Source organism: Balaenoptera borealis (assembly GCF_965194805.1).
Source record: "Balaenoptera borealis genome assembly, chromosome: 10".
Lineage (NCBI taxonomy): Eukaryota > Metazoa > Chordata > Mammalia > Artiodactyla > Balaenopteridae > Balaenoptera > Balaenoptera borealis.
The window spans coordinates 66,049,536-66,076,156 of NC_138874.1; the positions used below are offsets into that span (position 1 = coordinate 66,049,536).

At 38.4% G+C, this 26,621-nt stretch overlaps 1 protein-coding gene across 10 annotated transcripts in view; it reads left to right on the forward strand.

Moving 5' to 3' along the window:
• Positions 1-26,621, forward strand: part of NRG3 (neuregulin 3) — a 1,093,570-nt gene that overhangs the window by 821,953 nt on the left and 244,996 nt on the right. For all 10 annotated transcript variants that reach the window (XM_082406739.1, XM_082406741.1, XM_082406742.1 and 7 more), the window contains exon 3: positions 11,948-12,021. In XM_082406739.1, the coding sequence (XP_082262865.1) occupies positions 11,948-12,021 (74 nt within the window). The remainder of the gene's footprint in view (positions 1-11,947; positions 12,022-26,621) is intronic.

The following is a 26,621-nucleotide window of genomic DNA, read 5'->3' on the forward strand; positions in this document are numbered from 1 at the left end:
ATGTACCATAGTTTATCCATTCACCTACTGAAGGACACCTTGGTTACCTCCAAGTTGTGGCAGTTATGAATAAAGCTGCTATAAACATCTGTGTGCAGGTTATTCTGTGGACATAACTTTTCAACTCCTTTGGGTAAATACCAGTGAACGTGATTGCAAAATCATGTGGTATGAGTATGTTTAGTTTCGTAAGAAACTGCCAAACTGTCTTCCAAAGTCGCTGTACCTTTCTGCAGTCCCACCAGCAACGAATGAGAGTTTTCGTTGCTCCACATCCGCGCCAGCATTGGTGTTGTCAGTGTTCTGGATTTTGGCCATTCTCATAGGTGTGTACTAGTATGTCATTGTTGTTTTAATTTGCATTTCCCTGATGACATACAATGTGAAGCATCTTTTCATATGCTTATTTGCCATCTGTATATCTTCTTTGGTGAAGTATCTCTTAAAGTCTTTGGCTTGCCTTTTTTTTTTTTTTTTTTAATACATCTGTATTGGAGTATAATTGCTTCACAGCGCTGTGTTAGTTTCTGTTGTACAACAAAGCGAATCAGCCATATGCATACAAATGTCCTCATATCCCCTCCCTCTTGAACCTCCCTCCCACCCTCCCTATCCCACCCCTCTAGGTTGTCGCAAAGCACCGAGCTGATCTCCCTGTGCTATGCTGCTTCTTCCCACTAGCTATCTATTTTACATTCAGTAGTGTATATATGTTGATGCTACTCTCACTTCGCCCCAGATGCCCCCTTCCACCCCGTGTCCTCAAGTCCATTCTCTACGTCTATGTTTTTATTCCTGCCCTGCCACTAGGTTCATCAGTACCATTTTTTTTTTTTTTTTTTTAGATTCTATATATATGCGTTAGCATCTCTAGTCGCGGCGAGTGGGGGCTACTCTTCCTTGTGGTGCGTGGGCTTCTCATTGCGGTGGCTTCTCTTGTTGCAGAGCACGGGTTCTGGGTGCACAGGCTTCAGTAGTTGTGGTACGTGGGCTCAGTAGTTGGGGCGCACAGGCTTAGTGCTCCTCGGCATGTGGGATCTTCCCAGACCAGGGTTTGAACCCGTGTCCCCTGCATTGGCAGGTGGATTCTTAACCACTGTTCCACCAGGAAGCCCCTGAGTCAATGAAGCAAAGAACTTGAATCATTTTTAAAATTAAGTGATTTGCTCTACTTACATGTCTTCATCATCTAAGTGTATATATTTTTAAAATAAAAAATACAAATGTGCTTATAATGAAAAGCCACCAGCCTTGATCTTATCCTTTTGAACTAATTCCCCATGCCCGATTCCCCAACATGCACCCCTCCCCAAACACTTGGATGTGCTTAGTAAACCATTTTCGTTTGGTATTTTCCTGGTTGTTAACTTCATATCTCTAAATAACATGTTAAGCCTCTATTTCTTTATTTACCTACTTTAGTTATGATACATTGACTTTCCATAATCATGGGAATTTAAGTCACTTACACAACCCCCCACTTCTACTCCCTCTTCCCTACCTGGTTCTATCACCACTCGCAGTTCTCAAAGTTAGACTTAATGACACATTTCAGTAAGTAGAATAGTATGGTTAAGAAATGGGGCTTTTTTGTGCAAAACTGAGGTTGATCTAGTCACATATTTCCCTGGTTTCCTCCTAACAGATTTTCAAACTTACAGTAACAATTATATTAGACTGAGCATCCATTTAAACTTACAAGCCTGTGCCTTTTTTTTTTTTTTTCAAGGCAAGACCCCACTTTCATCTCAGTCTGAGTTGCATGAGGCTTTTAATACGAAATCACTTTCCATGCAGTCCAAAGCTTCCTTGTTGCTGATGAATGTCATACATAATGAAAGATTATATCCATTTATCCTCAGCAGTAAATCATTTATCACACAAAGGAGATATATTATTGTAATTCGGATCAAAGCTGCCCACTTCCTTTAGCCGGCAGAAATGCTGCACCGTTAGTGAATTGTACAATATCCTGGGAGAAACGGGAAATTATGCTGTTGAATGAGGGTTCAGCAAACTCTAGGGGTTTCTAAAATGGATTTTAAAAAAATCACGTTTCACGTAGAATTTCTATGATCCAGGCATGTGAGCCATAAGAGTCTTTTTTTTTTTTGCTTTCTTCACTTAATTAAATCTGAAAGCTGTGGGACTTTTTGCAGCTTGCTCTGTGATGTCTGCAAACAGATTTGTGAATGACATTGCGTGGATATTTTGCCCCCTTTCTTAGAGAGGCAATAATTATTACCACTTCTTTTTGAAGCACGCTGTGAGTGGTTTTATCAGTTCTTTTGCTAATGAGCTCCTTCTCTGCTTTATAATGCCAATCATAAAGATGCCTTTTAAATAAGATTTATCTCTCAGATTTCTTTGCTTTTCACTCTTCCTTATCAAGCTGTGTACGGCTTTGCTTCAGGGAATCACCCACACTACCCAGGCAAGGAACAAGGGTGGTCTGTTTGATCTCTTGTTGATATCATGCTCTCTCACTGTCTCCTTCTGAGAGCAGTGAATTCCAGAAAGGATATCACAGTCCTCCAGAGGAGTCTCTTCTTATGTTGTGTCTTTGATTTTAGGTTATCGTTGCCCTGTATTCCACATCTGTGTTCACTGCTTTTCAAATTCAACAGCATGTGAGTGCCTCAGTATTAAAATGATCCTAAGTAAAGTGAGATGCAGAATGAAGGAGGGAGAATGGGCCCTCTTTCTTCCTTTGGTCTTACTTGGGCTCCTGGCCAGGATGCTCTTACAGTTTATTCAGAATTTATGCAAAATAGTAGCTAGTGAGTCACATGATCAAGTCACACATCTGCACCTAACGTTTACAAACAACATTACTTCGTTTGATCTTCACCACATTCTGGAAGTAGCATTTCAGTGCTTTGGCCATTTAAGAGCTAGCTATTGAAATTCCTATTCTCCTCCTCCAGACTCTGTGAGCTCATTATGTCCCTTGCATGGTTGATAGAAATAAATATAATGTGCCCAGGCTCCTTATCCTTAAAACAAGAGATTGCTAAATTTATCAGAACAAGATATAGTGATAGCAAAAATATTATACATTAACTTTAATCTAGATGTTCCTATTGATGGTTCTTACTTCTCTGACTATTCAGATGCTTTTACTCTCATGTAGGTACAATTGCTGGATCTAGGGAATAAAATACAGGACACCCAGTTAAATTTAAATGCCAGATAAATAATGAATACATTTTTAGTATAAGTATGTCCCACATATTACATGTGGGACACACTAATGTAAAAAAAATATGTTTATTTGAAATTCAGATTTAACTGGGTGTTCTGTATTTTATCTGGAAACCCTAAATATGAGAGAATCCAAATTCTAGTCTTTGCTACTCTATAGCTATGTTACCCAGCTTAGTAACGGTTATGGACTGAATTGTGTCTTCTGAAAACTCGTAGGTTCAAGCGTTAAATTCCAGTGTGATTGTATCTGGAGATCGGGTCTTTTAGAGATAATTAAGGTTAAATGCGACCATACAGGTGGAGTGGTATTCTGATAGGATTGGTGGCCTTAGAAGAAGTGGCAGAGAGAGATTGAAGAGGGAGAGCCAGATCAATCTCTCTCTCTCCACCATGTGAGGCAACAGAAAGCAGCCATCTGCAACCCAAGGGGAGAGCCCTCACCAGACACACACCTTGCTGGCACCTTGATCTTGGACCTCTAGTCTCCAGAACTGTGGGAAAATAATTTTCTGTTGTTTAAGCCACCCAGTCTATGCTATGTTTTTATGGCAGCCCAAGTTGACTAAAGTGGCAAGTTTAGCGTGTTTTCCTCTGGCTCAGTTTTACATTTCCTGCTGAACTGTGAGCTGGAAAAGACAGTTGTTACTTTTCTTCCACTGACTAGTCTCAACATGTGAGTCAATTACACTTCTAATTTCAAGAAAGTAGAGAGAGAAAAGTGAAGGAATCTGCTAATAGTTGAACCTTAAGCCTCAGAGAAAGTCTGTGATTGGCTAATCTCACAATCTTAGTGACATCTTAAGTGAAAATAATAAAGAGGAATCATAGGGAGTAGATGGGACAATAAATCCCAGTCCATTGTTGGCTGGGAACTATCAAAGGCAGCCATGGGAACATTGAATTAACTAAAGAAGTGGGGGAAGAGAGCATGAGTGTCCTCTGACTTTAATGTTAGAACCTAAATTATCTGCCTATATTTTCTGATTACTAAACATGTTTATAAGCATTGGGGGCAATGTGTGTCTATGTCTGTGTGTGTGCAATGTGCACAGAGCACACACTAAATCAAGGCTCATAACCCCACTTAGAGATGAGCACCTGAGACCTTAGAGAGGTCAGTCACTGACCTCTGTCATACCTCTAAGTGGCAGAATTAGGGGTCATTCTGCATCCATAGGACATACCTTTTCCACCATAACAGGCTACCTCCCTTGAAAACTAGAATCTCATGTTTGTCATGATAGAATTTGTGTATACTAGGAAATTAATAACATAACGTTTTCTCAATTTGAATTTATAAAGCAAAATTCCATCTGTCCTCCACTTGTCATTATTACTCCCTAACCCTTTTGTTCTTGATAAAGGCAATTATTATTTTACTACCTCTAATGTGATATTGAAATTAGTCTTCCTGCAAGAAGGCCCATAGATTACTTCTTAATTTACCTTCTTAGCCTAAAAAGGGATTATTTTTTCTTTTAGATGCAGTAAAAATCAAAGCTAAGTGAGACAGAATGGCTTTTTCAGCCCACATAGCTGCTTTGGATACTATTGCTATGCACTTTAAGCTGCGTAGTACCTTCATGTCATGTCATGTGTTTTAATTTTGTTAATGAAGTAGTAAGACTGAGTGAGGCTCTTGACCAAATAGGGTCAGAAATTTCTATAAAGGCCAAGCTATTTATTCAGACTGACACGAGGACTCCTTAGCCACTGATTGTTCAAAAGTGAATGTACCATATATGGGAGTAAGAGGACGATGTAAACAGGTTCTGTCTCCCTGGTACTAAAATTGACCAATGAAGTGTATGAGTGACTGCTGGACCAGGCACCTAATGATTACACATGGTTGAGAGGAACTTGCAGTTGAGGAAACACATGTTTCTTATATTTTTTTAATATCTCAGACTTGAAATCATTCTTTTCCTTTTCGTCTTTAGGGCTCAAATATTAACTGAATGCAGCACACCTCCTGAATTTGAGCAGATGCTTTCAAATTCACTTCTGAAATCATATCAGTCTCATGATGAAGTAATTGGCCTCCATCTACTTTTGAATTCAAACTTTACTAAAGGGAAATTTTAAAAAATCTTTACATTTTCTGAAAATTGCAGGTATAACTTTATTAGCAAGAGTAATCATAGTTGTAAGGTGAGTGACATTATAAGCAACAGTTGCCTCAGCCATGGAATTTGTGATATATTTGAAAGCTGTTGATAACACATTGGAGGACCCTCATGGGTTTGAAGGCAGCTGTTGCTCTGCAATTTAAAATAATCCGATTCTAAATTCTTCCATCTGTAGCTCAAAGGATTTTAGAAAGACTGTACCTACAGCCAGGCTATAGGTAAATTTAATTCCAGTTGATTAACTTAAAGATCTTGCTGTCTTAATTAGTGCTCCTTTTAAATAAGACCACTTAATTAAGTTCTAAATTCAGCTAAAGAAAACTTACACCTTAATCAGTGTCACAATATTCTCCACAGCAAAACCTAGATCTCAGTTTCAGCAGTGAATGGCAAGGAAGGGAATTTGTTCTAACACCATTAATAATTTTTGAGCCTATAACTCTAGGCTGCAGATCCTTAGCTAGAAAAGTTTCTGGTCCCCCCAGCACACATTTGCATTCACATAGAGACCTGGTTTGGGATTCTGGCTCCAGAACCCCCCATCTCTTCCATGCTGGGCAATTCATTCACCTTGCTGAAACTGTATCCTCTGTTTTTGTTTGTTTGTTTTGTTTCTGTTTTTTTTTCTTTCTTTTCTCATTTTCTTTTTCTTTTTTTTTTAAACTGAGGACAGTCCACAATCAAGAAATGTGATTCTTTAAGAGTGGTACTACTAAAGAGCCTTCCCATCCATAGTTAGTGAATACCCCTTAAATTAACACAAAGCTTAGGACATTTGCCTTTAAATCAGTGACCAGTCTCTGTGACCTGGTTTGCTTAAGAACATTTTGAAATTGGATAATAACTTACAAATCTAGGTCTTTAATTCTTACCATAAATCATGGCTTCAGTTCATGATATTTGGACCATATTTTTAGATACTAATCTTAGGAAAGATACCTGGGTGAACGATGATTTATGTATCTACTGAATTTCCATGAAGAATGTCAGAAAGTGCCACAGATCAAGCAAGGACTTTGAAGTCAACTCCAGCTGAGTACCTAGTTCAAGTACTCACTGGCTGTGTGATTTTGGAACAAGATGCTTAACCTTTTTGAACCTCTGTTTCCTCACTTGAAAAGCTGGGATGATGATTCCAAATTCAAAGAACATTTTAAAAAAACTAACACATGTTGAGTGCTTACCGTGAACAACAGGTGTTATTTATTCCTAACAATAATTCTAGGAGGGAGCTCCTATTATTATCTCCAAGTTACAGATGGAGAAAAGGAGGCAGAGGAAGGCTAAGCAGCTAGTAAATAGCCGATCCTGGATTTAAAACTAGGCTGTGCTCCAAACCACCCTGCCTCTAAAATGTAAAGTTTAAACGCCTGATGATTTTTCCATTTTTCCCAACCAAGGGCTGACATTGAGGCTGGGGAGAATTGGCAGGAGATAAAGAGGAATACCTGGAGGGATTGTTCTTTTATCAAATCAGCATTTAATGGGCCCCTTAAAATTGGCAGACTTGTATATCACTGACAAAGTGTCTACTTTCCTGTAACACCAAAGAGTAACTACCATTTTTTGGTCTATGAATAAAAGTTGGTACAGTCAGGAAACAAACCATACAGTTTGCCACCATTTCTCTTGTGAAGTTAATTGATTTCTGCTAGTTTAAATTTTATGTCTAAAATCAAGTTTCCAAGAAGGAAGCATGTATACTTTCTCTAAAATGTATGCAGAGACCAGGACCTACACCAGGATTGAAGCAAACATTTGAACATTTTTCTAACCTTCATATATTTCTCTCTGTAAATTATGTAAAATGCATCTCTGCAAATATGCGAGGTAGAAGGTCCCTAAGCATAAAAATGGCCAAAGTTCATGTATGTAATATCAACCATGCGTGCTTGTTCATTTTTTCTCCTTCCTGCTATCATTCCCATTTTGTTCGGGTTTAAAGTGGGGAACAGGGATATTAAAAGGTTTGCGTAAAGTATATCCATGCAAATACTAAGTGAAGAAGTGAGGCTATAAACTCAACACTGTTAATCATTCTGATACAGTTGAGGAAGAAGTGATAAGAGACATTGTGTTGGCTGAGCATCCATGTAGATAACAGAGACTGTGACACCATGTAGATAACAGAGACTGTGGCAGTGAAGACAGAGTAGCAATGGAGAAGAAGGAGGTGAAGCAATGATCACATCTTCCAGTAATGAGTAAATGACCAGGGAATCAACAGATGAGGATTGAGAGGATGGATAGTATAGTTCCCCCAATGGGACAGTTTTTGTGTTATTTGTTTTTGTTTTGTTTTGTTTTGCTTTGCTTTGCTCTCCTAACAGGAGGAAGCAGGAGAAATGGAAGAATAATCTGGAAATGTAGGGAGGCTGTTGGTGAGAAGTGAGAGTTCTTTCATTTTCACTCAAAGTCATTAACATTAGCTCTAATTTGTTGCTATTCATAAAATGAGTTCAAAGAAATAAATTAGCATGTGAGTATCGTAAGAGAAGAGATGGGCATGGTCTGAAGTTAGTAGTGGGGGCTGATGGCCATGGAAGCCACTTTTAGCTGGCCAAAGGATGCCCATTTCTGTGGGAACATCAGCAAATGAGCTGACCATTTAAAAAGTCTCTTCCTTGGGGGTCCTCCACATCCAGGCTGAGTGCTAGGTTCACTGCTTCTGCTTGAACGCACTAGACAAATCAAGTATTAGCTTCTAGCTGACAATCATGCATTTTGTATTTTCTTATCTTTGCCAGTATTATTCTCTTTTCTTTTGCCCAAGAATTGCCTTTTAAAACTTTTCTCTAAAACTGGGCTTTTCTTCAGGGATAATGTAGAAGGGGAAAGCATGAATAGAAGGGGTGGCTTGTTATTTTAGGTACAGCTGAACAAGTGGGAGGGGCATGAGGGCCGAATCAGAAGGATGTAAGGAGTACAAAAAGTGAGGTCTGCATTTGAAACTATACAGCTGGCCCTATCCCTGTAGAAAGGGAGGGGCGTGGTTCATGATTTGGCCCTGAGGCTCACCAGGAGAGATACTTTGCTGACACTTAAACTGAACTCAGAATCTCCAATTTCTGACCCCACTTCATTGCCAGGGGCCAGTTTCCCTTATTCAGGGTTACCACACCACGGTTCTCTCTTCAACCCCTCATCCGCCCTACCCTGCTTTGGACATTGTCTCCTCAATGATGCCCTTCCCCACTGCCTTTTTTTTTTTTTTTTTTAATGTGTTTGATTGATTGATTGATTGATTTATGGCTGTGTTGGGTCTTCGTTTCTGTGCGAGGGCTTTCTCTAGTTGCGGCAAGCGGGGGCCACTCTTCATCGCGGTGCGCGGGCCTCTCACTATCGCGGCCTCTCTTGTTGCGGAGCACAGGCTCCAGACGCGCAGGCTCAGTAGTTGTGGCGCACGGGCCCAGTTGCTCCGCGGCATGTGGGATCTTCCCAGACCAGGGCTCGAACTTGTTTCCCCTGCATTGGCAGGCAGATTCTCAACCACTGCATCACCAGGGAAGCCCCCCACTGCCTTTTAAATTTGTAAATAAACAAAACACACAACACAATCATGATTTCTGAAGTGACAAGTCCTTCATCTCAGAGTAGGTGAACACACAGAATTTAAGACTAATTTTTTTTTTCAAAATAAAATTCTTAGCTCTTGCAGACTGAGTTTACTTTGTGGTTGTTCCGCTGTCGATAACGCTTCTCCCATTTTCCTTACCCGACTCTTTATAAACCGTGGCTGCCTTTTCTATTCTAATCCTGCTCTTTGGCCATCTAGTTGTAGAAGCAAAACTTACCTGTAAGACCACCAGGGAACATTGATATTTTTAGTAAAATTTCTGTGTTGCAAGCCTTCTCAAGGATAAATAAATTCAGAGAACAGGCAGTAGATGAATTCAGTGGAGCTTTGAAGCAATGCAGAGTAGAAAAATAATAGAGTATTTAACCTGGTTAAGGCAAGATTTGTGCTTTTTTTTCCAAACGTGTATTTACCACTAAAGATTACATGTGTACTTGTAAAATGTTACTAATTCTGTTATGCTTTATTAAGATGAACAAGCAGAAAGAACTTTCTATTACATGAATTTCTCTTGTTCATATACCTGTATCTCTCAGAAAACAAAAAATCTTAAAAAAGTCTCAAAATCCCCCCTCAACTCACAAAAACCAAAACAAACATGCAATGATATTTCTCAAAAGACGTGCTGTTTATCACACTGTCAGAAGGTCTGCCAAACTCAATCTGTGCAACAGAAGTGCATCTTAAGACATTTTTTCCTTTGCTTTATGTCTTTAACAGTCTCATAAATTCAATCCACCTCATTGGCTTTACCTGCTGGCCACATTTTGTCTTCAAATTTGGATGGATTTGAACTTATCAAGGTGACGTGTGATTTTTAAGTGGAAATTTAAGTTTGTCATTCTTAAAATCCAGCACCAATTAGCAGGGACGCGGCCGCCTTAACAAAGGAGCAGGGCTTTGCTGCGTATCCAGTCACAGCCCTCGGTGGGTTTCCTAGCCTGGGCCGGGCTGCTCCAACATCATCACACTTTATTATCTTCATACCAGCACACAGGTGTGAAGGCAGGATGAAGGCACGCACTGTGCAATTTTCCTGATACTCCATGAGGCCTGAACACTTCAGAGTGGGCTCAAAGTCATGGAAAATCAGTTGAAGACTAGAAAAATTTCAAACATCTTTCCTTATTTTCCTCTCCACACACAAACGGAATAATGCATTTTAAGTGATAAAAACCCCTTAAAAAGTAAAACAAAACAAAAGCACTTCCCCTTAAAAGCAGCTATCTCCCTAGGATACCATTTTCATATTAAATGAAGATACAAAGAGTGAAGTGTGCTTAAAATCCCACACATATGTTGGAAATAAAAACCTCAGGAGTAAATGCATGCGACGGCACACACCCAGCACCTAAGTCATCATTACAAGAAAATGAAAACCAAAACACTGTGGTTCAGGTAATTTTGAATAAAGGCAAACTAACCATGTTAGGGCAGCTTTCAGAGAACAGGAATTTATTTCTTCCTCACAAATGTGCTTCAGTCTTAAGTATTTTCTGACTTTGTACCATTATCAAACCAGTGATATGCCTGCTTTATTTCAAGTGCAATAAATGAATTTTTAAAAAGGTTATGAAAATATGTGTCTGCTTAAACAAATTCTCTCAATAGCCTGTTGGGTATTTGGGGTGTCCATATGTCAGAAGTCTTTGTTCTCAATCTATAGGGAAAATTGCCAAATACACTCCAGCATTCCAGGCTTAAAAAGGTGCTAAAGAGAGCCTGCCCCAATACCTGTATTCCAGTTCAGCTCACAGTGAAAGGTAGAAAAATTACCTAGGTGCCTTTCACTGTGACTGCTCCAGTTGCAATAGACTTATCTAATAAAGTGTTTATTACACTCAGAAAACAAAACATATTCTAAAGAAAGAATCCACGGCTCCCATCTCTGACAGAATGATCTCTTTGAATTCTTTTGTTGATTTTGTAGATTTCTAACAGCCAGAGGATTGTTTTTTAAATCTGATTTTTATGCCAGCAGCACAATTTCCTCCTCAGTAAGTAGGACAGATTCATTCCACAAGCAACAATGGATGTGTCCCTGCTTAACTTGAGCATGACAGATTAAGCTTCAAGCAGATATACTAAATGCCAACCCCCTGCTTACAGAGACTGTTCGGAGGCCGGCGTGTGGAGCCTCAGCTGTATTTTGTTCCTTGAACTGCCAGCTGATGAGCTGGGGCTGTCCGAGGCAGCCAAGCAGCCTTGACTGAGCGAGCTGTGAGAAGACCGTGTACTGGCAGGGCTGAAGCAATATGCCCCATGGCAGGGGCTTTCAGGCAGATTCCCTGCCTCCAAATTGCACCCACCTTAGGAAAGTTGCCTTGTACAATGCCTCGCAGAAAGTATGCACTTTGCACCTGTTTGCTGAATATAAAAGAGAAAAATGAGGAGAGAAAAATGTGAGTTTAAAGGAAATTCACAGAGCTCTTGCACATAGAGGTAGATGCCTTTCAGATCTTGCCAGATCTGAAATAAATGCTGCTATTTCTGACCCAGCAGTTAGGCAGCACTGACTGGAAGAATTGCTAAGTTAAAAAAAAAAAAAAAAAAAAGGTAAAATTAGCAAATGAACAAACTAGTAAAACACAAGGAGAATAAACAGCCCAAATCTACTGATAATATTTGATCAATTATGTTAGAAAATGATTTTTTATTAGGAAAACACTTGCAATATGATGCTTTCTGAAAGGGTATTTGCAGTCTTTTAGAGACCAGTGTGTTGCATAAAGAATCCTGCAGAATTATGAGGGTAACCATTATTCATACTGCTATGAGGGGCATCTTAAATTGCTACTAAGTTTGCTCATTAGATATTACCTATAAAACTATAAAAGCAAAGTAGTGCTGTTTTTTTTACACAGACATGACTAAAATTCACCTACTATCAATGTTAGAAACAGACTGAACCAAGCCATACAAAAGCATGAATGTACTGTTCTCACGGTGATATAATTGGTGGCTACTTGGCTTGTTGAAATCGCGAACCATTCACAAACACATGCGTATGTTTGTCGTTTATCCCTTTTCTCAGGTGCAAAGAAGGCTACCAAGGAGTCCGCTGTGATCAATTTCTGCCGAAAACTGATTCCATCTTATCGGATCCAAGTAGGTCAAGCGTTTTTCTTCTGTCTCTAACACAATATAAAACTCTGAGCCACAGTTGCTAACTCACTGACGGCTGTATCTCAGTTTTGTGTCTCTGAATGCTGCCAAGGGTGGGAGCTGAGGACAGACACTCACGTTCAAAGTTTGTCCAGAACTATCTCTGTCCAGGTGTAGGTCCTCTCCAGGGATGGGGCCTGGTTTCCAGATTCATCTCTACCACTACCCTCTGCTGGGAACTGCAGCAAATCCTGCTCCCTTAGCTTTCAGACTCCCCCACTATCACCCCATCATGAAAGCAAGAATATAGAAACATAAAAGACCTTATTATTTATCCAAAAGAGTATTATGAGAACTATAGTATTGTATTGCTTTTTACCCACTGGTTGGTAATTTGTGAAAATATTAAACCTATTAATGCTTTACCTTCCTAAAGTAAGGAAATACACATAAAAAATCATATAAGAATTGTTCAAACCAACTGTGAAAACCTCATTTTTAGCAACACTATTCCAGTATCAGTGGTTACTGTACCAATGACAAATTATTTTATTTTCCATTCATGAAAGAAAACAATTTGCCACTACAAAATATTGTCACTCATTAGTTTCTGTCTCTATACAGAGTAAAAAGTAACGTTCTATACGAATATGCCCAATTCTGGTCAAACGTGAGATTTTTACTTTATCTGTAAATAATCTGCTCTGCTACAATTGAATTGCCACTAAGGAAAAGGGGACTTTTGTTGAATCAGAAGTTTAGTTCAGTGAAGATAATGGCAGACATTTCCAAATCGTAAAGGCAATATTTTGGTTTTCTGAATACCAAACATGCATAGCATAAACTTTAGCGAAATATCATGCATTGACAACAGCCAGAGGTTGCCCTGTCTGTGAATGTGCACATCGCTGCATAATGACCATGTTTAGCCATCCTTCAATACCTTTTCAAAATGCATATTTTCATTTCCCCCTTGAATTTTTAGGTATGTTTCCTCGGGTAAATGTAATATTTTTTAAAAAGGAAATTTTTGTTTAATTCAGTTTGCTTGTGTTTTATCTTGTCAAGGCAAGCTGCCACTGTACAGTGTTCACTCCTCTTTTTTTTTTGCAAATTTAGCTCTCCTAGAGAAAGGTAATTGTTGCCTAAAAGCCAGCAACCAAGCTAGCCATGATCTGTGTTCTCTGAAATGTGAGGCTCTGGTCTCTAGGGGTTTCCCAGGTAGGGGGCAGTTACTAGAATGTGTTGAATCTTTCCTATCTTGTGATTTTTGCCACTTGCTAAGCTGACGTCTAAAAGGTATGGTTGTGGCTAGAGACGTATAATTTGGAATACTAGAAACCTTACAAAGAAGAATGGGTTTGCTGATTTCTTTCTTTCTCTTTTTATTTACTTTGATGTATTATACTTAGCTTCCCTCTTTGTTTTTTTTCCTTCCCTTCTTGCTTTCTCTTTCCTTCCCTTTTATTGTCCCCTTTCCTTTTCTTCTCTTTATTATTTTCTTGCATCCCTTTATGCTTCCTCCCTTCCCCTCCCTTCTTCCCTCCCTCTCTCTGTCCTTCCCTCCCTCCCTCCCTCCCTCCATTCTTTCCTTCCGTCCTTCCTTCCTTTCTCTTTTCCTATATAGCTGTGGAATATCTGTCTAGTACGGGTACTGGGACAGGGCTTGCATATGGTACAAAATGGGAAAAATAATCTTTCTTTACACAGTCTAATCAAACCTTTGCCATTCAATTGAATATGATAGTCCATCACTGCAAAAGCTGAGAATGAGGCCACTATAAGGACTGTGTGCTCCTCAAAGAAAAATGATCCCATGATCAGAGTCACCAACCCTGAAAACCTTGGTCTCACATACACAAAAATATTTAGTTCAACAATACTTATAATGGTGAAAAAATAGACACATTCTAAAAAACAAGATTATGTTTAAGTAGAACATTATATGGCACATCGATCATGTTCCAGTAAATTATCAAAATAAGAGCTGTATGAAATAGTCCTATTAAGTGAAACAGCAAGTTAGACAATTATTTTCATGTAAGATTGCAATAAGAACTTTCTTTGGTCCAAAGGTGGAAAAAGAATACACTAAAATGCTAAAAGGGAACTTTTAAGTATTGGGGTTATAGAAGTATATGAAAAATTTTCCTCTTTCTCCTGTTTTCTGTAAAATGACATATCATTACGTGAATCAAAATGCCAGAATGCCTTGTGTTGGGCTGCACTACACAGGCCTGCAAGCCCTGTGCCTGCCCAGCTTCAACGCCAAAGAAAGAGCCCAGAGTCAGCAAGAGACAGCAGTGGTTTAATGGATGAGGAAGCTTACACGTCTGAAGCAAGGTCCTGGAGCAGCACCCCACCATCTGCGGCAGATGGCGGGCAGAACATGGTGGCGGGCTTTGCTGGGGTTGGGGGGGAGGGTTACCAGTTACAGGGGGAATTAACATCAGGTCGGCTCATTGGTTACCAGGGAAACCAGCAGAGGGGCAGGCTGCTCCTCACTGCGCCTTTGATAAGCTATCAGAGTGGAGATGTTCTGATCTAAAGCTAGGACAGTCATCAGCTGGAGCCTGGGGCAAGGATGTAAGAACGTCAGTCAGGTGAGTAGGGTATAGGTGAAGCAGGCACTAGTCGAGCAGGGGATGTACAGAGAACAGCCATCTTGAGTGTCCTGACCATACACCTTGAAATTGAAAAAACAAAACTAAACATTGAGAAACCAATGGATGAGTCCCTGTGACGCAGTTTCAATGGGAAAAGCATTTATTTCCCATTCATCCATGCATGCATCTATTTACTTATGCAGTCATTAATTCCTTCCCCAAATATTTTCTGAGCACCCACCATCTATAATTGGTCAGATTCTGTTAGTACAGAAGTGTACAAACAGGATTTAGGCTGTAAGGCCCCCAAGGCTAGTGAGGGAGAAAAACATGTAGACACATAAGCATGGGCATGATTCTGGTGGAAGCATTTATTCCGTTGTGATCTTGGCAGATTTATTAAGCCCCTGAGCCTCAGGCTTGTCATCTGTATAATGCCAATAATAATAATACCTATAGGCATCTATCACCATGATTGACTGGAGGTCAGTTCCAGGTAAACATTAGCCTACTTCCTTGCTCATCATTGTAATCATACTAATATGTGTTTAGAGTTTACATGTGTTAGGCACTGGGCCAAAGGACTTTACTTGGATCATCTCATTAAACCCTCACAATCATAGCTCAGCAGAGTTACTGGCAATTGACCACATTTTGTAGATGAAGAAATTAGGCCTCAGAGATATTAAATAAACTTGCTCAAGGTCCCCCAGCTAGTTAATGCTGAAGTCTAACTTCCAATCCACATGACTTTGGGACCTGAGCTCCCAACTGCAGGGCTCTTTCCTTCCTTTCCTTAGGCCCCTCCTTCCTCTAGTTATTTTCAATATGACATTTATCACTCTAAATTTCATTGACTGAAACTCAATGACCTGCAGCAAACATTATTCTAAGGAATAATATTTGCACAATTTTCATATCTGAATGCAGCAACTTGAGCTCCCATAGAGATGTAAATCCCTAATGAAATTTCCTTGTCAAATTTCTTGCTGAAGGATCGTTTAATTTTCTGCTCATGGTACCTTGGAATGACTCTGCTCTGGAAATAAGCATCCCTCCAACACCCTCCCTCTGCTTTGTCTCCTCTCTCCCTTTTCTTCTCTCTCTCCCTTCTTCTTCTCTCCCCATTTTCTGATTGCATGGTCTATTTAGTGAAATCCTAAGGAACAGGGAGTAGAAGTCTCTGCTGTTTTATTCTCCTCCAGGCGATACAGAGTTGATCAGAAATGTGCACCTTTGTCAATTAATTTATAATAATAATAATAATTAATAATAACCTCAAGTTACATGCATTTAGGGAAGCAAAGCCAGGATGTCACTGTGAAAAACTCAATGGCTGATAGGACCAGTGTTTGTACTGTGGCCCCAGGCTGGGTCTTCAAACCTGTCATTCCAAAAACTCACAAAGAACCTGTAGTCAGCTCTACTCAGGAAGACTTGTATACACATAAGAATCAAACTTATACAACGTCTTGATGTCAGTTTTCGAAAAAGTATAATGCATTGTCAGATTACTCAAAACCTCATATGGACCCAGTGTATGGAAGCCACATTCCAATCACAAGGATAAATAAGCAGGGGTTCAGAAGAAAGACAGTGAGAGGAGCAGACTTTCATCAAGATCAAGAGGATGTGACCTTCTGTGGAGGAGCCAGGACCAGCTAATCTAGAATTCCTGAAGAGCTTATACCTGTACCCTACTTCCTACTTCTGCCAACACATGGATAGCCACTGTGAACTTCCAGGAAGCGCCATCATCTGCTTGATGATTTCTAATGTAATTGCTTTGGAACAAATCCATTTTCCTCACAAGCACAGGATCGACCTGTAGACTCCTGTTTTCTCTTATCTCCAGTACCCACCCAGGTCAGGTACCATCTCTAGCCTTAAGGCAGAGCTAGATGGAACTGAAGAACCATGACCTGGCCAAGGTTTCAGGCAGATATTGTCCTGGGTCTCCCCGCTTCAGTGCATGTGCCAACCTGAGTTATCAGCAAGATCCTGATCTCATCCTTGGCCAATGAAAGCCTGAGAGCAGCTCCAGAGAATGGATTAAGAGGAGAATCAAAGAATGGTACAGGGTGGAAAAGACACCCATCTGCAGTGAGGGTCCTTTTCCTGACACACAGCCAGTGGTAGCCATTGCCGGTCCTCACTGTGCCTTCCTCTCCACATCAGCATCTAATACCCAGTCTCCCCAGGGCTGGAGGGAGCTGATAAGTCTGCAAGCCCCAAGTTTGGCATGGGGCTTATACAGCTTAAACTCTTCAGTGTCATCTGCTCTTCCCCATGGGAGGATGGAGGCTAACTTCTATCTCTAGTCTATATAAACCATTAAAAGAAAATTTTCCACAGACAGTTTACTGATCTAGTAGACTTTTATTCAGCAATTCATGAATCAGGCAGCATCCAATCCAGCAGATAGAAAGGAGCTCTGAAGAACTGTATAAGATGAGAGATTCTTAAAGACCAAAGTGACCAAGAACAAGGAAGTTAAACTGGGTGTTTGCTTATTGGTTAAAGCAAGGTTACACCACTTATATGGAGCAAAGGAAAGTCAGGTAACTTGTGCTGAGCAGACAAACACTGGTTGGTTAAGCTAAGCCTTTCTTTTCCGGGAGAGCCAAGCATAGAAACTTAGTTAAGTTTTTGTTTGCTGATATGAGACTTAGCATGAGTGACTCCATCTTGGTTTTAACCTGGTAACTTTAACAGTACTGTCTTACATTCATACTTTGGTTTCTATGAATCTTAGAAACCAGGCTGTGCTCTCAGAGTGCCCTGTAAGATGCCAGCAGCCTGTCAGATTCAGATGAAGGCTAGCAAAAACTATGATAGGAGTTTTTAGACTTTCCATCACTCCAAACTGGGCTTGTGTACCCCAACTTCTCAGGAATAATCACTTTGCAGATCCAAAAAGTAAATTTGCCATGACATGTGGTTCTAGCCACAGAGGGAGCACCAAGCAGTGAACCAGTTCACAGAGCCCACTTCAGAATGGTTTGCAGGGACAACTGACTCATCAGGTCTGAGCACTATTGGTCTCCTTCCCTGTGTACCAGGAAGAAGATTGGGTCATCACTTACCCAGTGCCCAAACCAGTCAGCCCAGGGCAGAGTGGTGCTTCTTTGCCACACATGGCACAGTGAGGGAGAGGGAAACTTGGGAGAGCCTCCAAGAACAAATGTGGGGCCTGGGAGCCCAGGCAGGAGTTGGCTAAGCAGTTGCAGAGGTTTCCTTGAAGAGTATCAGTGAGGAGTTTCCCAAAAAGACCCATGTTTCACCCTTTTGCCTTTCCCGATTTCATGTAGTATACGGAAAAGTGTGCAATGTGACAACTACTAGATGGAAGGGTATAAGGAAAGGTCCTCTGAATCAGGAGTTAAAAGATCTTGATTCTAATCCTGTGACCACTTGCTCTTAGCAGTGTGGCCTTGGGTGAATCACAGTGCAATTGAGCCTCAGTTTCTTTATCTGTAGAAGAATCCTCCAGGCACCCTGGTTAAAAGAAGAAAACAACCCTCAGTACCAAGCAGGCTGTCCCTGCAAGCCATTCACAAGTGGGGTCAAATGCACAGCTGAAATAATCTTTTTATTCATTCACTCACTTATCCCCTAAATAATTAAGCACATATAAAGTATACCATGCTGTGGATTCAAACAGTAGTAATTAAGGATCCTACCATCAATAAACTCATAGTCTAGAAAACTGCATTTAATTAAATTGAATTATAGGCTCCAAAGAATGTGCTGTCTATAAGACATTAAAATGTTTTTTTCATTCACTCATTCAACTCTTACTAATAGTTTGACATGGGACAAGTTGCTTAACCTTGATGGGTCCTGGTTTTCTTCTTTATAAAATAAAATATTGTCTCTACTGCAGACAGCTATTGTTAGGATTAAATAAAATAATCTATTCAGAGTAGTTTGTGCTTGATACATGGTGAGAACTCAATAAAAGTTATCTAGTATTATCATTATTTTTTTATCTTAACTGTTATTATTGCCTTTATAACTACATGGTATTGCTGCATGAGACATATTATCTGACCTCAAATATCTTCAGTTGCATAGAGACAAGAAAAAATTGTACAAACAAGTACAAATAACACACATAAAAGACCAGACAGTTTAAGGAACTATCATCAAAATGGGGGACAATAAAAATTCACATGAAGTGGAAGGAAAGGCTTATCTAGGCAGGAGCATGGCAGTGAGTTTTTCACATGAGGTGCTGTGGCTGTGTACTGTTGCACAGGCTGCACACTGCCCAACTTTACAAGTATCCTTTGTACTAAAGTGTGAATGATTCTCTATGGAGATGGGCTACATGGTCCTGGGCAGGAAATTTCCATTAATAAGTTAGGTGGAGAAACAGAAGGTTCTTGAGGGCACGAAGCATAAACTAATAACCACTTGCTCTTGGTCCATTAATCCTTACTGATGAGAGGGGATGTCTTCCAGACTGAATTCTACTCAGAATACTTAAGTCCCCTACATTACTCTGCCCTCCAGTAGCCATAAAAGCATTGTTAGTAGAATGTATTAATATGTAAAATTTGCAATTCTTAATACCCTTTTTCTGGCCTTGAAAGAAGAGTACCAGAATTATCAGCTTTTGATCATTCCTCTTTGAATCTTACAAAGTCCATCAATTTTATCAGATCTATGCTGTTTTTAGATATTTGATTGCTAACCTAACTTTTACCAATTAAACATGCAAATGCACACCATTAGAACAGTAGGAAGATTAATATATTTACAAGAAAGAAAAAATTTCTCATAATCACATCACTCAGAGTTTACCACTAATAATCATTTTAGGTCATAGCATTCCAACTGTTTTGTAATTTTTATGTGGAATATATAGTCACCCAAATTTGGAAAATATGTATGTTTACATTTAATATATGTTCTTTAAAAAATAATTTGTAAGCCATGCATTGCAAAATGTGGTAAGATTACACATAATTTTTCTTGTCAACATTTTTCTCTATTTTTCTAATTTTCTATAATACATATTTATTAACAGTACTTATAAAAAGAATGATAATAATAACAAACACTTTTTGATGCATCTACATGCCAGGGACTGTTCTAAGCATTTTTCAGATAATCCTCAGATGGCCCTTTGAAGTATATACAATAAAACCCCCCATTTTAATGATGAAGAAACTGAGACAAAGATAAGTAAAATTCTTTGCTCAAGGATACACTTTAAGTAAGTGGTAGGGCTGGAATTTGAACCCCATAAGTTATGCAGTCTAAATATGAAAAATGAAAAGACAGTCTCAAAAGTTTACAGTAGCTCTTTCCGATAGAGTTATAATCATTATGATGCCTCTTATTGGTCCCCTTCCTTTGAACATCATTATTTTTCTGTGTGACACTTCAGACTCTGCTGTATTGGACTTTGAGGTATCTGCTGAGACATTATGTATGGGTCCCTTTACAAAACTGTGGGCCGGGTTGAAGGAGGGAGAACGCCATCTGGTTTTATCTAGTTTTATTTTTCCAACTGCCACTTCAGTCCCTGGCAGAACAGGGCGGTCTCCAAGGCAGGTGGGTGAGGGAGTCCTACCACAGTGTAAGTGAGCACGTCCTGTGGTGATGTTCTCTGTTATTTTTTTTTTTTAATTTTTCTTGGAATATAGTTGACTTACAATGTTGTGTTAGTTTCAGGTGTACAGCAAGGTGAATCAGTCATATATATGTATATATCCATTCTTTTCAGATTCTTTTCCCATATGGGTTATTACAGAATATTGAGTAGAGTTCTCTGTGCTATACAGTAGGTCCTTATTAGTTATCTATTTTACATATAGCAGTGTGTATATGTTAATCCCGATCTCCTAATTTATCACTTCCCTCCACGTTTCCACTTTGGTGACCATAAGTCTGATTTCAAGATGTGTGAGTCTGTTTCTGTTTTGTAAATAAGTTCATTTGTATCATTTTTATTAGATTCCACATATAAGTAATATCATATGGTATTTGTCTTTCTCTCACTTACCTCACTTAATATGATAATCTCCAGGTCCATCCACGTTGCTGTGTATGGCATTATTTCATTCTTTTTTGTGGCTGAGTAATATTCCATTGTATATATGTACCACATCTTTTTTAAAAAATTAATTAATTAATTAATTTTTGGCTGCATTGGATTTTCATTGCTGCGCGCGGGCTTTCTCTAGTTGTGGCGAGCAGGGGTTACTCTTCCTTTCAGTGCATGGGCTTCTCATTGTCGTTGCTTCTCTTGTTGTGGAGCACAGGCTATAGGTGCACGGGACTCAGTAGTTGTGGTAGACAGGCTCAGCAATTGTGGCTCACAGGCTGTAGAGTGCAGGCTCAGTAGTTGTGGCGCACGGGCTTAATTGCTCCACGGCATGTGGGATCATCCCGGACCAGGGATCGAACCTGTGTCCCCTGCATTGGCAGGCTGATTCTTAACCACTGTGCCACCAGGGAAGTCCCTACCACATCTTCTTTATCCATTCCTCTGTTGATGGACATTTAGTTTGCTTCCATGTCTTGGCTATTGTAAATAATGCTGCAGTGAACATTAGGGTGCAGGTATCTTTTAGAATTATGATTTTTCTCCAGATATATGCCCAGAAGTGGGATTGCTGGATCATATGGTAGTTCTATATTTAGGTTTTTAAGGAACTTCCGCACTATTCTCCATAATGGTTGCACCAATTTACATTTCCATCAATAGTGTAAGAGGGTTCCTTTTTCTCCACACCCTCTCCAGCATTTATTGTTTGTAGATTTTTTGATGATGGCCATTCTGAAAGGTGTGAGGTGATACCTCATTGTAGTTTTGATTTGCATTTCTCTAATAATTACTGATGTTGAACATCTTTTCATGTGCTTTTTGGCCATCTGTATGTGTTCTTTGGAGAAATGTCTCTTTAGATCTTCTGCCCATTTTGTGATTGGGTTGTTTGTTTTTTTGATATTGAGCTGCATGAGTTGTTTGTATATTCTGGAGATTAATCCCTTGTCGGTTGCTTTGTTTGCAAATATTTTCTCCCATTCTGTGGATTGTTTTTGTTTTGTTTATGGTTTCCTTTGCTGTGCAAAAACTTTTAAGTTTAATTAGGTCCCATTTGTTAATTTTTGTTTTTGTTTTCATTACTCTAGGAGGTGGATCAAAAAAGACATTGTTTCGATTTATGTCAGAGAGTGTTCTACTTATGTTTTCCTCTAAGAGTTTTATAATATCCGTCCTTACATTTAGGTCTTTAATCCTGCTGTGAGGCTTCCACTCTACCCACACCTACCTCTCTGAACAGGAAATCCTAGCAGTGCTCTCCTTCCTTGCCTAGAGGGCACCTACACCTGTGGTTGGTGTAAGCCAGAAGTTGAGTAGCCCATGGGTTACCTGCTCTGGGAGGTTTCAGTTCAGAATGGGTGTTCTGGTGCCACCCCTCCCCCACTGCCCTTCCCCTACCCTCTCCAATTTGAGGGATCTTAATAGGGTTCTTACTACTCACACAAGCTGTTGATAGCCTGAGTAGGTTCAGCCTTCAGTACAGTTTAATTTTATATACACAGTATTTTGCAGTTTATTTCTATATTTGTCATATTTGGCTAATTACTTATGCATGAGGATGGCACCTCCACACCAGAGATTTATACATTAATGTAGCTTTCTTCCAGTATCCATAAAGTATTGCCATTTTCACTGAAAATCTATGTGGAGGTAACCTTTAGTTAGTATTCCAATGGCCTTTTTATTTGGAAGTTTCCAAGCGGTACACTTTGAGTGAGCATAAGAAGAATTGAAAGAAAAATGGTGGAAAGTTTTGCCAAGAGTATCTGATGATTAAAAACAAAGAAACAGTAACCACAAGACTAAATTGGCCTTTACCCAAGGGTGTACAGGGCATCTGAGATTACCTTGCTCATAGCTTTTTGTGCTTCCTCGTCATACTCCATTTTGGATAAATTTAAGTCACATCTAATAACATTACATGCATCACTAGAAAGTTATCACTACCTTCTATGAAATACAGAAAAAAAAAAATAATGATTTTCCTCTATGTCAGTAAGCCTTTCCTAAATGCATCTATTTATTTACATCCTGTGCACAGAAGCTGTTATGTTTTGGAGATAAATAGCAGAATTACTTGTTAATTTTGAAAGTGTTTTATAGGATGCTGATGCTGGGAGATGACCAATATAGTGCTGTACCAAGCTGCACACCCCCCATCCTCCTTTCCTTGAGAGAGCTATTTTGAGAGAGCATGATAGAGCAATTTCACTCTTGTGTAACTAACATGAAATGGAATGATTTGAGCTATTACCATCTTCATTTCTAATTTGGTACTACCATCACTCTTTCATTTTTTATCTAGTTTTAAAAATTGGACATGCAAATTGTAAATAGCCTCTCATAATGTGGATTGTAAAGATGAGACAGAAAAGCATAAAAATCTACCACATTGTTGTCAATAATCAGAGACACAGGGTTATGGGTTTTCTCTTAATACTAAGGTCATATTTTTAATTCCAACAGAGTTGTTTTCATGGAATGAGGACATACTGTATGGCAGACATTGTCTATGCCACTATCTGTACGTCCTCATTTATTACCCACCCCTTACTTGGGGTTATTCTATAGTTGAGGAAACTAAGATTCAGAGAAATTAATTAACCCATCAAAATCACTGAGTTTCTAAGAATTTAAATTCTAATCTACAGATTATACCCTTTAGCTTTCCAAGTACTTTCTCTTAGGGACCAATAAAGTGTTTGTGTTTTTATTTTTAAGCCAAGGAACTGACATTTCAAGGACAAAGTAACACAGAGAAGTTGGTTTTAGAATATTTGTTGCAATAGGAGCCTTTTTATTTATCTATGTATTTATCTAGATAGATCTGTCTCTCTATCCTTTGATTGTTTGCTTGATTGATTTTTCATGAGGAGTTAAGGGCAAGGCATTCTCCATCATGGCTAGTGGTATGCTTAAAAATTCAACTTAAAATAGGTGAAAAGATGGGTGCATAATTAGTACAGTTTGGGATAGAATGCTGTATTAAGCTATACAGTACAAGGTGCATAGTCTAGTTCCTAACACACAACAAGCACTTGATGAAATTGTGAGCAGTTATAATGAATTTTTGATGATTTGTTTTATATGAGAATAAACTTTTGAGAACAGGCACTGGATCTTCTAAATTTCTGGCTCTCTTAACTTTTCAGTCTTCCCTTATGAATAGAGGTTAACTATTCAGTTTTACTGGATGGTACCTCCATTGTCTCCATTTTCTTTGGAATCTTGAAAACTTCATTCCTTTTAAGAAAGTGCGGTGGTGTAAAAATTAATGTGGAATTGATCTGGCAGATAAACACTTGATACCCCTCTGTGTTTTAAACCATGAGGAGGTTTTCAAATTTTCAGTTTTTCCTGGTTTCTTGTCTTCACAGCAATGCTCTGTAATTATGCCTGCGGGAAGTTTCCAGATATTGGGCATAGCCCACCTCAGTGGTCTAGGAACACATTCCAGACCCAATCGGAGTGTTTCGTGGATAATCTGGAAATGTTGCCCCTCAATTAAGAATGAACAATGAGGAATTTAAAACGCAAACATTTCTATAATGTAAGCCAATTCTGATATAAATAACATTTATTAAGGACCTATTCTGGTTCATGCAAGAAACTTTGCCAGGTACACTCACATATGTTGTATAGGTTATCATTTAACTCTGACAAGTACAAGATAAAATAGTTATTTCTATCCCCATTTATTTTTGAACAATACAAACAAGACTAAGTAGGTAATACCTAGAGGAAGAAAACTATGGAGATTTATTGTGGAAATAAGAAGACAAATTGAGAGAAATAGCATGCTCTAATATAGAACATATTTTGTAAAAGGCTATTGTTTCTTGAATATATTTCACTATGGTTTCAAATAAAATCCTCAGACTATTTCTTAAACCTTTATTTTAGTTTTTCTTTATTTTTGTGTGTATGTTTCATTATGAAATTTAATCAGCAGATTGTTGAAAAATAAAATGCAGATTCTACAGGAGAACAGGGATTGTGTTGGGTTTGGTTACCACTATATCCCAAGTATTGTACCTAACATGCTTCCATCATATCAGATGTAGAAGTATATTTGATTGAATTAGTGAAATAGAAACTTGTCCAAGTTTACATGTTTTTCTACTTCTCATTTTTAAATATGTTTTTTAGTCCATCCACTTCAAAATTTAGTATCAACTCAATGTCTATGGCTTTGCTAAGTCTTACGAATAATTAATATAGTAACAATATTTTAAAATACAATTTTTGGCTTTATTTAATTTTAGGATAGTAATACATTCCTAGGATTCAAATCAAACAGTATAAAAAGGTTTAAAATTAAAGCCTTCTACCCCATTCCCCATTCACCCATTTCTTCTCTCACAGGCAATCAGTGTTGTTAGTGTCTTATAAAATTTTATAGTTATTTTATAACATATTTATAAATGAAAATAATGCATTTATTATAAATACATTATATTTATAATATACTATATTATTATACTATATTTATAATATAGTATATTATAAATAAATAGCATATTTCTAAAGGCAAAATGAACCAAAAATCCCCCCTTTTTTTGTATAAGTAACAGCTGATAGTACACACCGTTCTGTATTTTGCTTTTCCACTTAGCAATGGATCTTCAAGATAATTTTATTTCAGTACCTATAGAACATTTACATCCTTTTTACAATTGAATAGCCTATTTCTTTTTACATCCATTGCATGTAACATACTATGACAAATAGCATCTTATGTGTGGATTTGCATTTAGATTATTTTTTGTTTACAGTATGCTGTTTTAAACAGTATGCAGGATAAATTTCTGGAAGTGGAACATCTGAGTCCAAAATATGTACCTCTGTAGATAATGGGGTTGTCCTCATTGTCAGTCCTCCAGTAGTACCATTTTAAACTCTCACACCTTCTCCAAACCTTCTGTTTCTCCAGTCTCTTCAACACAACATATTGCTTTATCAAACTACTTTATCTTTGTTCAAACTTAGAAGGGTGTTAGTCATGTAGTTTTTAATCTAATTTCTTTTACGATGAGTGACATGGAACATCTTTCTTATGTTTAAAAGCTAGTTTCCTTTCCTGTGAACTCTCTTAATATCCCTTGGTGAGTTTTCTGTTCAGTTTTTTTTAATGGTTTGTAGGAGTTGTTTATATGTAAAGGAATTTAGGCCTTTGATAGTGAGTGATATGAGGTTGAAATCGTTTTTTTTTTCTTTTAACATTTACATTTTGTCTTTGGTTATAGTAGTTTGAGCCAAGCAGGAAACACACTTCCTTCCTTCCTTCCTTCTTTTCTTTTTTCTTCTTTCTTTCTCATAGTATAATAGAATGAATCAATTACTTTCTTTTGGGGCTACTGGGTTTTGCGTAATACTTTGAAAAGATCTTTCTCACTAACTTTATTCAATAGTTTTCCCATTTAAATTTGATAGTTTTATTATTTTATGCTTAAATCTTGAAAAAGATATAGATTTCTTTTTTCCTAGATGATTACACAGATTCCCAAGATGATTTCATTAGTAATATAATTATCAGTAGCATATATGTTCATGACTTAAATGGCATTTATATATTAAATATCATATACGTATAAATAAATAAAATATAAAAGGCATAACTAAATATCAAATATTTATTTGGTTCTATTTCTGATCTTCCTATTTTGTGCCATTGACCTATTTGTGTAATACTCTTAACTAAAATACATAGGAGGAGGCAGGTTCTCCTTCAGTTACCCAAACCCATCCCCCCAGATTTTCTGACTATTTGGGTTTCATTAACTAATTCACTACCCACAACTTATTAGTAATATAGACTTGGGGGCTGTATGTTACATTTAAAGGTAGCCATGATGGGCCATGAGTTAATGAAGCAGAAGAAGACAGGTGGCAAATAAACAAATAAATTAATTAAATAAATAAGGGAGATGAAGAGA